The sequence below is a fragment of the Plectropomus leopardus genome, chromosome 1, assembly GCF_026936395.1.
Source record: "Plectropomus leopardus strain MGB_pleo_1.0 chromosome 1, ASM2693639v1, whole genome shotgun sequence".
In the NCBI taxonomy this organism is placed as follows: domain Eukaryota; kingdom Metazoa; phylum Chordata; class Actinopteri; order Perciformes; family Serranidae; genus Plectropomus; species Plectropomus leopardus.
In genome coordinates this window covers 19,839,179-19,855,889 of record NC_142176.1, presented here as the reverse complement: position 1 = coordinate 19,855,889, position 16,711 = coordinate 19,839,179, and the positions used below count along the sequence as shown (strand labels likewise).

Here is a 16,711-nt window from a genome sequence, read left to right as displayed (position 1 = left end):
TTTCTGTAGCCCAACCCGCAAGCTAACCTCGCCCCGGTTTCCTTGTCAAAAAGCCTATGGGATTTTTCCATTGAATTTTTGAATTGCAGAAAATAAGCTCTGTGGCAAACAAATGTTTATGTTTCTTAGACGTTTTGTTCGGCAAAATAATCTTCAGAAATTTACACTACTCTCTGGATTTTTTTACGTCTAAATGCAGTCCCTAGAAATAAAAAGCTAATGCTAGCCTAACACTAACATTACCATTGCGTCACCACCATTGCAAGGCTGTAAAGCCATGTTCAGCGTGCTTCGGCATGATGACATTTTGTAGTGTCACTTACCAACTTGGTAGCAACTGCCTTTTTAAGATACATAAAAGCTTCAAAGTTCACAAGTGGGGTATGTACTGACATATTTTATGACGTAGAACAAAACGTGAAAGTTTCTTAAACTAATTTTAACCACAGACCTTTTTAAGGTTTCTAACCAAAAACCCATTCTAAAAAAAAATAACATTTACAGTAAGAAGAGGAAACCGGAGGTGCTGAAATGCTGATGGATTTCCATGTTTTAGGACTCATTCCTGGGCTTCTCCATAATGGCAAGTGTGTGAATAAATTTGTGTGGCATCTTGGGTGTGAAGTGAAAGTCGTACCCAGAGATGAGCCGCGGCCCAGGCCTCCTCCGATTGGGCTGGGGATACCACCCTTGTTGAGGAGACTGTTTGGGCTGCTTTTACTGCCGAGGAACATGTTTTGTGTCGGGGACGTGGGGGATTTGACCAGGTCTGTCGTCTTTGGCCGAGCAGACAGGTTGAGCGGCTGCGTTCCCTCCTCCTACAGCAACAGAGATACGAGTGTGAGAGAAGACAGATGTGAGTAGGCCCCCCCTCCTTTTTTGGAGGGGCTCGGGATTCCCAGACAGCACAGCTCTCCTCTGTTCCTGGTTAATTATAGGATCCCTATCTTGACCCACACCTCCTCCCTGGTTCTCCCCTGTCTTTGCTCCTCTCCTCTCCTCTTCTCTCATCCATCCTTCCTCAGGAGCTGTGCGATCTGCGATCTTCTTCACAGTTGCCCAGCGCCTTTGTTCACTCTAATTAAAGCAGATTCTGTCTCTCTGTACATCTTCATCTGTTCTCCCTCTCCTCCTCCCTGCTCTCTGTGTCTGCACTCTGGTTCGAAGAATAAATAATGACCAGATAACGGCACTGCCAATGATCAAAGACAGCTGTTCCATTCATCAGATGTCGACTTGCATTATCTACTTCATTAACTTGTTTTCTAATTTCACTCCTCATTTGTGCATACTCGGTTTTATCATATGCTTTGATATGCCTATTCCTTAAAAAAATATGATGTGATTTGGAAGAAAAACTCAATAGTGTAGTTCTGTGATGAGGTCAGAAAAGGATGCCTGTGTTTGGTGCTGTATTTGCCAGGCTCATTGCACCCTTTTATACCAGTCACTGATGTGAGATGAAGAGCACTTTTTTCCGAGGTGTCAATCTCAGCAGCTTGTCTGCAGGGACCAAACATATTTATCCTTGGGCACTTGCAGATGAACAATAGCTTGAGCCTTTACTTAAAATGGTTTAAAAACTTAACTTTTATGAGTAGGATAAATATACACAAAGCAAATGTAAGCTAAAGTCACCTTTTAGATATATAATTGACAATCTGTGCAATTTTAGCAGAAGTTGAGTTAAAGTCACGTTGAAAAGCTCAAAAGAAATTAGAGGTAGGCAATATATCAATACACAGATGAGTATCAATTATTTTTTTCATTATTTAAATTATTATTATGAAAAATACATACAAACTTTTGGTAGACTAGAATTATATAATCAATAGCTTTTACAGTCCCGTAGAAACATTTTTACTGCAATAAAAATGACTGAAGTGAGATGAACAGAATTAAAACTTATACAAATCTTTAAAGTTTTCTTTTATATATTTACATATTTTGCAGTTTAAAAAAGGTAATAGATCAAAATATAAGTTAATACAGCAATACTGAGCATATTGCAAAACTGTTAAAATCACAAATATATTGCATTGTAACTCCAGTATCATGATAATATTGTATTGTGGGTCCTCTAGTAATTCCCACCCTATAAGAAATAAACTTGATACAATTTCCGATTGAATACAACATCTTCATACATTTAATTATAACCTGCATTAAATAAATTTAAATAATCATCAATCCATAATAAGATATCAGATCACCTTATACCAGGCATGTCAAACTGGTCCACAGGGGGGCCGGTGTGGCTGCAGGTTTTTGTGCCAACCAACCAAGAGCACACAGTTTGACCAATCAACTGTCTGAAGACGGAGATCAGTTGATTAAATGAGTCAAGTCTGGTGTGCTGCTACTTGGTTGGAAACAAAACCTGCAGCCACACCGGCCCCCCTGTGGACCGGTTTGACATGCCTGCCTTATACGGTATATAGGAAAATTCCAAGATGATGGACTAACGGCCCTGTAAACTAAGACACACCAAAATCAATATGCAGAGTGGATTTGCTTAAATACAAAAAATACAGAATGATTCTGACTAGAAACAACTCAGACATTTGCATCCCAGAAAGAGAAATGCCACTTTACACAGTATAAATCGCGCTGTGTATACAGCAGTCTTTTAAATCAGATTAGGGCTCACGCTGTCGTTAACAGTCTTTTTCAAAGCCCAAGTGTCTCCTTGTCCAAACATATGGCTCAAGCGCAGACTGCCCCGAGGCCTTGTTATTGCTGTGCCAATAACAGTTTGTCATGCAGCGAAGCTGAAAGCAGACAAACAAAACTAAAGGCAATCTGATTCCATTGCACTCTGTGTATGTTTGCTTTCCATTTATACATGATATATTTTGTTGAATTTTGTGATATTTGGTGATATTTATCAGATTTTGTCTAGAATTGGTGTTGTATTATTATTGGCCAAACTGGCATCCATCTAATCTGGTAAATAAAGAATGGTATTCATGTGATGAAATGACAGCGTTGAGTCAGTTTAAAGGAAATCTTTCAATGGAAATCCCAGGAGGCACAAGACCTGAAGGAGTGTGTGTGTGTGTGTGTGTGTGTGTGTGTGTGTGTGTGTGTGTGTGTGTGTGTGTGTGTGTGTGTGTGTGTGTGTGTGTGTGTGTGTGTGTGTGTGTGTGTGTGTGTGTTCCTTCCTACCACTTCAAGACATGATTTATGATCTTTCTCCATTGTGATATTATTAAGCTAAACTGCTCCAAATGGGCGTATGTTTCTGATTATGGCCTCAGTGAGTGGGGATGATGTACATGGCCTTTTCCTCTGCATGGAGGTCTAGTGGAGCTACGCCATACAGCAGCAGAACACACACGTCCTGCATTTGGGTTTGTTTACAAGGCAAACAAGGCTGTCAATTCTACTTTTTGCTTCACTTTCATCAGCGTTTGTTTAGCACTGTTGCAATTATTTTAGAGCCATTGCAGTTGCAAAATAAAGAAGAAAAAAAAAATTTCATTGTGAAGAAAAAATATTAGAAACCATGTGTTCCACAAATTACTGGCTTGAAGCAGGCATAGCCATAGCAACCATGTCCACAGACTTCTGGTTTAAAGAGAGAGGGCCTTGTTAAAGCCCCACAGATTGATGGCCAGTTAGAGGCAGCGCTCAGCACCAGCCAGCTGCAACGCGAGACAACACCAACTAGGCTAGGCTAGGTCAAGTACCACTCAAGGCCTGGGCTGGTGGGTGGGCAAGTTGAAGGAGTTGAGGGTTGTACCTTGACTTGAGTGATGGGGCTGGAGGAACTCTTGTCATTCTTCAGAGAAGAGGGAGAAATGGGCCCACTAGCATTGATGGGCTGGGGGAGTGGAGGCATCTTGGCTCCAGGAGAGACCTGCATGCTGGCAAGCTGGGCGGCATACAGTTGCTGCAGGGAGGTGGAGAAACCCGTTAACATCCACATCCAGCAAACATTCAAAGTTTTATATTCTGTCTTTTCCTCTCCCTAGAACTCTCTCCACTTCTGTGTCTGCCTTCATCTCCCCCTCTCTCTCTCTCTTTTACGTCTTTCCTCTCTTTCCATGAGGCTGGCAGAGAACCTCCATCAAAGGTCTTAACTGTATTTCAAAGGCTGAACCCAGAGAGAGACAGCAGTCTTAAAAACCACACAGAGATGGCTTTCATTCAAAATACTTGGAGCCCCTATTTTCCACTCATCACAGAGAAAAGTTTGCAGACTGGATGCAAGTGTGCTAGCAAAGATCTCTCATTTCTCTAGATCTACACAGCTTTCTATTGAAGTTTCTGGCCTGGGATTCGTCTCCACGCAGCCATGTGAGACAGTCCCATTCCACAATGTTAGAAACCCAACCTCAGTTGGATGGCCATCACAGAATATGTTAAACACAAGCATTATTAAGGCTTAGAAACCTGCACAAAGAACACTGATGTAATCACCGTTATTTTCCTTGGCGTTAAATCAGTAAGATGTCCAACTGTTGGTGACATTACCACACAAGAGGGCGGTTCAAATGACTGGTGAAGCACTCAATAACAGTTGGGCCTGTAACAGGGTTGAACTCTGAAAGCTCAATTTACATTTCCACCACTGGGCTGATTATGTGGCATATACTAGAAAGGGTGGTTAAAGACGTTGATATGAGGGTTTGGAAGTATTATAAAAAAAATCTGGTGAGCCACAGACTGCTAATTGTCTGTTGGATCAGATTTTTGACATACTAATTCATCCTTTATCCTGGATAAAGTTACAATTTAATGTCTTGACGTTAAGTTGTGCGCCCATTTTTTATATCATTAAAACCTGAAACAAATGAAACCAGACTGATTTAATGATGATTTTTGTGCTTGTTTTTCTGTGCCCACAGAGCCCCGAGCACTCGCGCACTGCTGTGACTTCTCTCTGCCCCAGGTCTCTATCGATTGGCCACCAGGTAAGTGATGAAATTGGCTCTTGTCTCCTGCTGCAAATGGCAGGAGTCTGTAAAATAGATCCACTGTCTGAAAAAGAGTGTTAAGCCGCATTTCCACTGCATGGTACAGCACGGTTCGGCTTGCTCATTTTTTGTTTTTTCATTAGCAAAAGTTGTTGATAATACCTGGTACTTTTTAAGGTTCCACCTTTGTTGAGTTTCCAAGTGAGTTTAATCCATGCCATAAGACACTACAGACCACGGATTGGTCAGAGTGAGTTGTCACTTGTGCAGAACACATCCTGCACAAACCAGCAATTTTTAAATCAACCTAAAATGCCCTTCCAAGGCATACCCAAAGTAAATTGAAAGCTGTACTCATTTTCAGTACATCTATATGCATGGTCTCATTTGAAAGGTAATACTCTGATGTTTTTTCTTCACCAGTCAGAATCACTGTAAGTGCCTCTGTCATTCTAAGTTTAAATACACTGAAATAAAAGGTTTTAACTCTTATGGGCTCATTTGAGGTGTCAATGAAAAGTCCAGGAGTTTGCCTCCATTTTGGCATCTGGATGGTTGGTTGTCTACAGGCAGGACAGGGAAATTATGGATAATATGTGGAGAAATATGAACGTTTGAAATGATGCAACAGCAGTTTGTGGATATCTGTGGATGTAATAATGTGTTTGGACAGCTTGGCTAGATTTAGATCCTCTAGACCACTGGAATTTGTGAGAAATGTAGGACCATTTCTGTATGGATAAAAATGATCTATGGATTAAAGTCATGCGTCAGAGGTGAGTAGTAATTGTTTGGTTGTTTTGTTGTCTAACAGAGGTGTTTATTAAACCGTCTGTGGTGGCTGAATCTTGAAATGGTCAGGATCAATGGAAATTCAAGGAGCGTAGATTTCGAACTATAGGTCACATGAAAAAAACACTTAAACAAAGCAAATACAGCAGCTGTTTAGATATCATGACTCATCAAATAAAACCTCAGGAGAGCCCACGGACAGGCTGTCCATTTGCCATCCGTAGTCACTCACCTTAGATTTTGATAAATGGCTGTCCATTAAACTACACCATACACTACATTGTACAATTGACAAAGTGCAGACAAGGAAAGGATTCAGCGAGTGTTGCATTAATAATGATGTCACAGCAGTTTTCATACATACACTAAGGGGATCCGTAGTGAAAAACAATTAAAGAAAAGGACCTAGTACCAAAAGTGAGTCAAGCTGATTGAAGGCATTACTCCATGTAGCCATAGACCTCACTTGATCAGACAGATAACACCCCTCAACTCCCCCACCGGCATGCTATCCTCACACCACGCAAACCTTATGGTTTTTCAGGTTATTCACTCAGATGGTGCAGGAAAAATCTAATTTCTCTTCCTTTGGCCAAACATCAAACCCTGTCTCATTTCCTGGTTCGACTTGCCACATACAGCATTTGTGCCAATGGGGGAAAAAGTGACCTGGCCCCGCTGGCCTCACCTTTGACAGTGTAGATGCAGACTAAAACCAAACAAAGTGCTTTATGTCCATGCACATATCTCCAGTTATAAACACATATGTGGTCCTGTAAGAAACTTTATCGCTGCCACATAAGCGGTAGTACAAAAGGTCCATTCTTCCAGGGGGACCTGGGGATAACAACAGCACATAGGCAGCGGAAATGACAGACTGATTATGTTCCTACAATGATAGCACTGCCCCCACCTCCCTCACAAACAGCCTTTTGTCTACGACAGGAATGGACACAGGAGCCAACTCTATTTTCTTCTCATCTGAGCTAGACTTAGTTAATGTCAGTGGTAAAGGCACTCTGTGTGTCTGTGTGTGTATGTGTGTGTGTGGAGGGGCTGTTTAGAAAGAGAGAGAGAAACAGTGACAGAGAGAGAGAGGGGAGTCTCCATTGACTGGCTGTGACTCCAGGCTACATGCAAGTCTTAGTGGAGGAGCGGAAGCTGAGTCTGCAGGACAGATGTTTGCTAACAGGCCTGTCGACGAGCATGCCCCTGACCTTGAGTGGGAAGAACTTTATTGTCCCGGAAAAAGAGCATAATTAGACTTTGCCTCAAATTAGACGCAGTCAGGGTGCCCCTTTTCAGCACTGATTAGCAGGTCAGTGCCATGGGGTGAGAAGCACTGGTTATCCTTGTAACAAGGAACACTCTGCCTCCAAGGGCCAAAGAACAATAAACACAATCAGAGGGAGAGACAGATGAAGGGTTTGTTAACCCACCATGCACTGCTCAAAGACAGGTATCAAACACCTCAGTGTTGAGTGTAAAGTCTGGAGGCTTTTGCCCCAGTGTTGCGGTAGGGCTGTCCCAAATACTAAAATTTGGGCATTGAAGCTACAGTGAGAAATATTGTGATTAACTGAAACTTTGACAGAAGGTAAATGAAAAATACAGGCATCAGAGAGTGCACTTATGATAATGCGAAAATTAGCTACTTTGCTTGCATGCACGTCGCACATTAGCCATAACAGCTAGAAAAAAACAATATTTGCAGGATGGCTAGGCTGGTACAGTTTCCAGGTGGTTGGCCAAGCTGCTTGACATTGACATTCAGTTTTGCTGAACTGCTGGTGACTGACAATAGATGAGAGAAAATTAGGAGCTACAGCTAAAAGCAAGTTAATAGGATACAGTATCTGGCTTATGTTGATATCTAGTGTCAGCGAAAAAATGTTGTTACGCATTTGCAAACTATTGTTAGCTTGTTTACTATATAATGTGAATGCCACTGTCACACTGAAGATCCCGCAGAAACCATTCAAAGTAAAAACTTTATACGAAAAACAAAACGATTCATTGAATATTTGTATTTAACAGCCAAATCTTATTCAACTGGCATAATTCTGAGTCTGGTACAGCCCTAGTTGATGCATAATAAATAATTTACAGGCTATTTAGGATTTTTTTTAAATTAAGTCGGTCGGAGCATTTGAATTCTTTTTTGACGTCAGTTACCATGGCAAAGCTTCAAAGCATTCAGGTCAGCCCTATATTACAGTATGTATTGGTGAAAAATAAATTGTAAATTTATGATGGATTACAAAATTATTATTTGACACCCAGCACATTATCAATTTAGAAACAACAACCTCAACAAACAGTGCAGGAAGTTGATAGTTTAAAAGGCATTGTGGTGTCAAAGGTTGAAGGATTATCCATCCTGCCAAGGCTAGTCTCCCCAAGCAGAAGACATCTGCCTGCTTTCCCCAATTGACTGTCTCACATCTAATAACCCCTTCTTCATATCTGTGTATAAAGTGGGGGCAGGGAAAGGTTCATGGTATTTAGGGTCAAGCTGAAAGTCAATGCTCCAACTCTGGGGTATTGGAGGAGAGGGTGAAAGCTCGAGTGAAGCTCGGGACCCTTCTGTCTCCTTTTTTCCCTTCACACTTGTTATTTTTCTCTGTTTAAGGGAAACATATACAGTATATCTAACAGAATACATGTAATGCGTCTGTTCAAAAGCCATAGATCTGCACACTAAGGCTCAGCTTGTATGAAAATAGGAAACTGCTAAATTAATAGAACAGGTAATGGGATTGCAATGTGGGTAATAAAAAGAATCTGGCATTTGAGAAATATGTGCTTGTATATTATGTGTTTCCTCGTAGCTTAAGGCAACTTCCTTCCATTTTCCATTGTTAAAAGTGTGCATAACTTGTATGACCATACAGTATGTGTTTTGTTTTTCTTTAGTACCTTTTCCTAAAAACAGCGCTATTTCTTAATACAGACACATAAATGAGTACAAACACAAACACAAGATTTGAGGTCTTCCTTCTGACCCCATCATTCCCTGTTTCCCAGTAGAGCGGAGCAGATCTCAGCAAGCATGGATTCAAAGTGAGTGCAGCATGCCCAAGGTCAGCCTGTTAGCCTTTGGTAATTAAAAACAAGCCCTCTGGAGGCAGCAGAGGTTAAACGGGGAGGTTCACTTTTCTGCTTGTGACATTAAACTGAGATTACACACTCTGCTGATAATGTTAGACATCTCAGAAGTACGATATGCTATTAAGACGGGCAGCCTCTGTTTATTTAGTAAAACATCAAAGCTGATATTATAGCACAATATTATCATTTGTGAGAAAAACATTGATCTGCCCATAACTTACAGTAATGCTTTTTTCCCTTCTGCAAACACAAGGCTCTGTGCCTTTTAGTACAAAGACAGAAAAAACTTCATGTGGAAAAACAAATGTGCATCTTGTTTTTCTTTAATAAAGTCACAGCATGGCAATATGTGCTGGAAAATACAGTGGCAGATATTTCTTGCCGCCAGCAATGACGGTGTAGTGCACATTTACAACTGCAGCCTGCAAAATATGAAAATAAAGACAAACAAATTGCCTTAAAAATTCCTATTAGCAATAAACGCCCTCTGCATTTTACACAAGATGAGCATTGTCTTTATATCACACTCCTTCCTCTTTGTCTGCAAGTGTATCTGTTTGTCTGTCTGTCAATGTCTCATTCACCTCTGCCTGGCCTGGGCGCTGAGCACTGGGCTGGATATGAGGGCATTAACTGTGCTTCAGTGCACCGCACCATTTAAAAGGCAGCGCAGCGCCAGCCCCGTTTGCCACAAGGCTTGTACAGGCTCATTGCCCAGGGCGACCGGGCAGGCTGACCCAGGCTAGGCCCAGATGTCAGGAGTAGAGGAAGGCGTCCTGGTGCACTGTGCCGATGCTTTCCAGTATGGCCCAACATCTGTCTCATCTGCTGGCACCCAACCTGCTCCACTCCAACCCCTCCTCCCTCCTCTCGCCTTTCTCTATTTCTCTATCTTGCATCAACAGTATATATGTTGAAGTCCGTTTCTCTCTCTCGCACACACACCCACCCCACAGTCCATCTTGTATAAGTGTGTGTGTGGGTTCTCCGAGCCCAGGGGCCCCAGAGCCAGCCCTCCCATTCAGTGCAGCTCACTGCATTATCCACTCTATCTGTCCATCTGTCCCTCTGTTCACCACTGCCTCTATCCAGCTGCTCACATAGCCGTCCTATTAGCCAGCCTTCCACACACAGCTAGCATTGCTGCACTGCTCTGGGTTACCTTCAAAGACTGAGCTCCTCTGCTCATAAACACAGAAACAGCTGCTCTCTACAGTATGTCTGTTCTCTCTTTTCTCCCCTCCTCCTCCTCCCCTCTCCCTCTTTCAAAGTCAAAAGTGCTTCACTTGTTAATGATGGAAGCCGTTTCTTCACATCTGTACTACACAGGCATTTACATCCAAACAAAAGATAATGTGCGGTTTGCTGCTCTCCCACTTTCTTCCTGTTTGTCCCTGACTGTGTAACACTCTTTCTTATCACTCCCGTCGTCTCAGCCTCTGAGTACTCCTTCAGATGTGACTGTCTGCTTGAGATCTGGTCTGGGTTGTCGCTGAGCATGTGGGCTGCTTTTCATCTTTACATTGGGAGCATGAAGCTGCGGCTGGGCCCAGGTTTATCACGGGCCTAGAGAGATGCCATAGGAAATACGGCGGGTGGTAATTGCGGTGTTAAGTCTTAATTCAAGCAACTTGACTTCCAGTGCTGTAAAGCACGAGGATGTGATGGAGCTTGGACAATTTAGGGTAAAAAAGAGCAACAAGCAGACAGAATGAGTGTTAAAAAAAAGGTAATTCAGAGAGAAATACACAAACTAAGACACTTACAAGATAGTTCAAGATGTGGACGGGAAATTGGAAAAACAAGACAGTGAGGCAGAGACAGCAAGAGATAGAAAATGGAGCTTTGACTGAGTGAAAGCAGAGGGCTTCTATTTATTTAGTCCTACAGTGATACTGCATACAGAGAACCCAGATGTTCTGTTTTATCCAATAATGCTTTCTTTAAAATGCCTTAAACCCCAAAGTCTGCTTCCAATGATAAAAAACAGGACCTTCTCAGAGGTCCTTCTGCTGTTTACTGCTTCTGTAAAAAGGACGGGTGATATATATTAAGTTCATATTGGCCTTAAGTAAATTGTTTTTCACTTGGCAACTGATGCTAGCTATAGTGTACAAAAAGCAAATTAAGTGCTATCCCAAATGGAGAAATTCTTTTGTGGAATTAGGGAAATGCCCTTCTCGTCTCTTCGCTCAATTGAATATAGTAGGTGTCCGGACAGATTGGGGTACAATCTGAGCACAATTTCCTGTGTTAGGTGAGAGGTGTCAGTTGTAATCAGGAAAGGACAGGCAGGGATGGAGCCATTGTTTCCTGCTGGTCCTGGGCTCATCCCGGCTCTGTGTGGGCTTTAATGAAGAGGGGCATGTCGCGCTGGGATAGTTTACCCGCCTCCTCTCCTGTGAGTTGAGGACGAGAGCCAATCTGTCAGGAAAACATTGAGTGAAATTGCCCTGTGGTACAGCAATGCCTGGTGACAGCCACTTGCAGACTGCCAGCCGGCGGAGTGATGCTACCACCCCGTATTGACAAGCAAATTACAGTCTCCAACACTCAAACGCATCCTGGAAGATTCATTTACATCCATCAGCTCTAAGCCTTTGTTACCTTGTTGGGTTTTCTTCTCTTGGAGAGAAAGGGTGGGGAATGGGATCCCAGACTGTTATGACAGAGGAGATTGTGAAGAGGCTACGTGGCCGACATTAAGACTGACAGAGCGGCTGGCCTCTCTGACTGGATGGCTGATCACATTACCTCAGCAGCATTGTGGGAATTAATTCTTCCAATAAGATAATTTTTAAGGTTCATATATTGCACAATCTAAACTGAGTAAATTGGTAAAAATTATAGCTTGCCATGCAGCTGACAGGAAGAGATATTTTAATTGGGGGGGGGCGCCTATTCAGCCATATGTGTGTGTGGGACTATGTGTATATGTGTGTGCGTGTGTGTCTGTGTGTATATGTGTGTGTTAGGAGGATGTAGAATGAGCTCGGAGGTGAAACTAGAAAAGTTCAGGTGGACTGTTGTCCTTGATGATGCATGCAGGATAAACTCAGCAGTACAATGAGTAATGAGCAGGGGTGGCTTAAATCATCTTATTTTAATTTTTTAATTTTTATACCAAATAATCTTACCTAAATTACACGTTTCATCATTATAACACTGGACATAATGTGTTAATTTCAGAGTCGCTGTCACATTTTGTTAATTACAAGAGCCCTGAGACCTTGGGTAGATTATAAGACAACTGGCACTGAGCACAAATATAAATGGAACCACCACTTCTTCTACATATGAGCAAGTAACACAGACTTTGTGGTGGTTTTGCCTATTTTTTTGTTGTTGTTTTGCATCCCTTTGTAGTTGTCGTGCAGCTTCTTATCAATGTTTGTGTCTTTGTAGTTCCTTTGCACCTTTTTGTGGGAAGTTTGCAGGTGAAAGGCCAGCGAAACCCCTGACTTTAGTATTCATCTATGCCTTGGACACATCTTAGCAGGGCTCTCGCAGTTTCTTAAAAGGCATTTAATTAATTAATTCATTCATTCATTAATCTAAATACAAGGATATTGAAAATCAATCTTTCAAAGTCTTAAAATGCTAATACATGGGAAGTAAGAAGAAGGGCAAAATTAACAAAGCTCATCTAGTTAACCGTGATTTTATGGCATGGTGGAAACCAGTACAAGGCAATGCGTATGAGGCTCGTGTTTTTATTTTGTTGATTATTCATGGTCGGTACGATGGGAATCAGGGCAGTGGAATCCAACATACAGAGTAAGAGACACAACATTGCCAAGTGGTTATTGTAAAAACTGGTTTTTACATCTAATTCTGAGTGGCATTAAAAAAGTCTTAAATCTAACATGCCTTAAGGTGTCGGAACCCAGTCTTTGGTCCTGCCACTGGTCCTTCACTGCACTACTTTCAAATCAAATTAAAATACTCTAATTCTTATTGTGTTGTTCTCCTCTTGTGATCTTGCCATTTATGATAAGATTTTTTTTCTGCTTCTTTTGTACTCATGAGTCTTCTTTCTCAAATACACGCGCACACACACACACACACACACACACACACACACACACACACACACACACACACACAGAGTAGTAGACTTTTCAATACTTTAATTTTGAAGAAGAAGCAGCTATTATTGCTCTAAAGGGAGGAGACAACCTTAACTTAATTCCATGTCTGGCTTGATATGATGTTTTTAATCATAGCGGGCTCCCAGTGCTTTGTAGAGGAAGTGGTGGCAGTCACATGGTTTGTTGATCCCAGCTATGTAGAAAAGGGCATGTTTGACTTGCCTTGCTGTTTTAAGGGGAGTCTCTGTGCAGGGTAAATAGCAGCCAGCAGGCGGAATATGTGACAGGCTGACAGACTTCAATTAATGGAAAATGCACCTCTTTTTGTTTACTGTGTTCTGTAAAGGTCAGCCAAGTCATGGTCTTGGAGGCACTGTTTTTGCCCATTCCCAGGGTTAGATACATAATCAGAATTAATCACTCTCGACCCGTCTCCCTTCCTCACCCCAACCTTCAGATATATGACTGTCTCATCTGACCTCATACACCATTATAAATAGACTCTGCATGCCTGTCTGAACCACCGCTCCTTTCCGACAGACTTCTCCGAGATACACAAACTAAGCGACACATATACACTCTAGAGACATATCCTCATACCCAGCAGCCTCCACCTTTTTGCTCTCACGGACACACGTCTTCAAACATGAGCAGACTCATTTAACACCTTACATGCTTCTAATAGCTCCTCTCATGGCTGCATAATGACGCACAGCTCTTCAGAGCCAGCTGCATGCATTGTTAGAACTTGCCAAGGCTCGTTAACACTGACAGTGGTAGCCTCAGAAGGACAAATGCCACATATATCAGCGTGCAGAGAGTTTCCCCCCTCAGTCTTGAACTCTCTTGTTTAATCTTGACATACTTCTTTCTGCTGTTAAGCATCACATGTTGCAGCTTACAATAACTTTCCTCTGTTGTCCGAAAAAAAAACAAAAAACAAAACAGTGGCCCCTTAACCATATGCCATGACAGAGATGCTTTTTAATCCTTTCTTTCCTCCTTTTGTTTCCAAAGACTGATTTATAGTTTCAAGGCTTAAGATCTACAATTACTTAGAACTGCATCAAAGCAGCAGTGCAGCTAAATAAACATGGTTGTTATTCAGGTTTCTGTTGCTACTTGCATGTTTTTCTGGTGGATAAAGTCAGTAGAAATTAGCAAGGGGATCATTATCACCAGTTTGGAAACAAAGATCATGCACAGGCTGAGGGAAACCCTGGTAACAGCAGTTTTTATGGCAGTGACAACTTGAAGGATAGTATGACGGCAGTTATCTATATTAAACATTATGGCCTCAGGTTAAGCCCTGACCTGGGTTCAGCTTTTCCTTTTTAAATGCTGTGTGAGAAAACTCCTAAAGGAGCCTGTAGGGCTTGGAGCCTGTCCCAACATTTTTTGTGGCTCAAATCCTTTACTCAGCCTCACTTTGTGTAACATACTATGATGAAAATTACTCAGATTTCTTTGTCCATTTGTCTTTCTCACAGAGATAAAAGAAATATTACAGCGGTTTCACTTGATAAAAGCAATACGAAGGGGATTCCTTGCTAGCACAGTCAATTGTCTTCTGATAAATTCACTGGTGGGTGATTAAGGCATCCAAAGTGATTCTCATTTCCTCTAATAACTATTATCTTCCTAACTCCTCTGTCTGCCAGAGCTAGTGGGGATAAATCCTCTATAAAACAGGATAAATTACATATGTAAGGTGATAAGCGTGTGTGAGCTAGGGGCCTCCAGGATTATTTAGTGTGCAGCTCATTACTTAGCGTACAGCTGCTTAGCCATCCTTTCTACCCCGGGCTTGGCGGGCGTCCCTAGCATTCTTTGTCATGGCACTGTACATACCTGAAGCTGGAGGGGGCTGAGTCCTGACGCTGCTGCAGCTGCCATTGTGGATGGAATGAACTGCACCGGGTAGTTATCACCTGTCAGAGAGAGAGACAACAATGCATACAGGTTCAGACAATGAGCCGGCCCACAGCGACCAGGCAAGTGCCAACACGGATCCCGGGCCCTCCGCTACTTTGCCACGGCAATGTGGCACATTGCAACGAGCCCTCGGCTTCAAGCCCAAACATCTGCATTAACAAAAGGCTAAGCTGGTTTGACTGGAGCAGGATTACTTAGGAACGTTCCACATCATTCCCTCCTTCCTCCACCTGCACACTGCCCCTCCTGGAAATTACTACTACATAGTTTAAAAAGTTGGGAGTTCTTTTAAGGTTTATGTGTGTGTTTTTGTTCAGAATAAATGTTAAATATCTCCCCTGGTATTCAATTAGTAATTATGTAAAAGTGCCAGCATGTTTTCTCAGGCAGTTCATGCAGCTGTAGACTTGCCTGGCTATTGTTCAACACGACATTGTTTGTTTCTGAGTGATAGCTTTGGCAGCACAGTGAAAGCACTTGTATGTGAACTGGTTAGAACAAGTGTGCAGTCACAATAACAAGGTTAAAAAACCCACACGTTCTTATCTTGCACGTTGCTGTGATCAAGCAAGGAAGAAATATATAATAGCAGCACTATTCATTACCGTTCAATTCTGTTGGCCTGCCATCAGCAGGTTTGTCAGACAGGGATATAAAAACGGCTGCTGTATGACTGATATCCAGGGGGGTGTATAACTGAGCGCGGGGCGCTTTGACACACTCAACCTAGTGTGTTGAGACGGACAGAACAGCCCCAGTGAGACAAGGCAGCGTAGCGTTCATAGGGGGGAGGCTGGTTTGAAGCATGTGTCTGGAGGAGGGGAGGTTGTGGGGTGCACAGTGGGAGTGGGGAGGGGTAGTTGGCCTTCGCTCAGACCCCACTTCTGCCTGTCACTTCTTCTCACAAACATATGGAGCCATTAAGCCACAGACAAGGTAAATGTATATACCTTCTCTTTCACTTTGCCCTCACCCGCTCGCCTCACTTTGCAATCTTGTACAGCACAGCACAATGTGATACAGGCCATGGAAATTCGATCCCCATTTAGTAGCAAATAAAATCACACAGCAGAAGTGGTTTCAAATAGTGCTTGGTTGGATGTGCGGGGGTGCACTGTGGTTATTTCTACACCTCCTTTTTTTGGTATCGCTTTCTCTCTGTCCCCCTCTCTCTATGACGTAGAATTTAGGAATAATAAATGGCTTGATGTCTTTAGATGTCATGTGAAACCTGGGGAGGGTCATGTGCTAAGTGAGCACACCGCCACTGCTGGGGGGGTCCCAGGCTCCAAGGGTCTGGATCTTGGGTGCACACAGTCGAGGCAACCAGACTCCAGCAGAATGGGCGCTGTGCCAGGTTAACGTCACAGGTGGGAGGGAATTACTTTTAAAACTGTGTTTTTTATTTAACTGGCTGTCGCTGGTCCCATGCCCAAAGCCTGGACTCTGGATGCTAAGGCTGGAGGGGAATGCAGGTGACGCCACGGTCACAACGGGCTATGTTTCTTTGCTTGTGCGGTTCCATGAAAAATAAGTCATAGATCTGCTGAGGGTTGACAGATGTCGCGTAGACTTTTCCTAGATCAGATCACATGATGATGATGAATGAGGACTGCAGCCCTTGAACTTTATCTTCTCTTTTCACTGGCTTTAAAATCATATTGAATTACTGAAAAGAAAAGCAGGCTTACATGAAAATAGATATACAGGTGCTTCATTTTTATATTTTTGAGATTTCATTCTCACATTTATCTGATAAGGATGTGGAGTAAAAAAATAAAAACGTATCAAAATTGATTTAATTTAGTTAAAACCCAATTTCCAGATAAAAAATGATGGCATTGAACCTTTCGGCAAACC

The 16,711-nt window shown here is 42.4% G+C and overlaps 1 protein-coding gene across 10 annotated transcripts in view; it reads right to left on the bottom strand.

The window, feature by feature from the left end:
* Window positions 1-16,711, bottom strand: part of sox6 (SRY-box transcription factor 6) — a 158,598-nt gene that overhangs the window by 32,304 nt on the left and 109,583 nt on the right. For all 10 annotated transcript variants that reach the window (XM_088077263.1, XM_042483805.2, XM_042484184.2 and 7 more), the window contains 3 exons: window positions 14,768-14,847; window positions 3,746-3,895; window positions 638-818 (listed from right to left, as the gene is read on the bottom strand). In XM_088077263.1, the coding sequence (XP_087933389.1) occupies window positions 638-818; window positions 3,746-3,895; window positions 14,768-14,847 (411 nt within the window). The remainder of the gene's footprint in view (window positions 1-637; window positions 819-3,745; window positions 3,896-14,767; window positions 14,848-16,711) is intronic.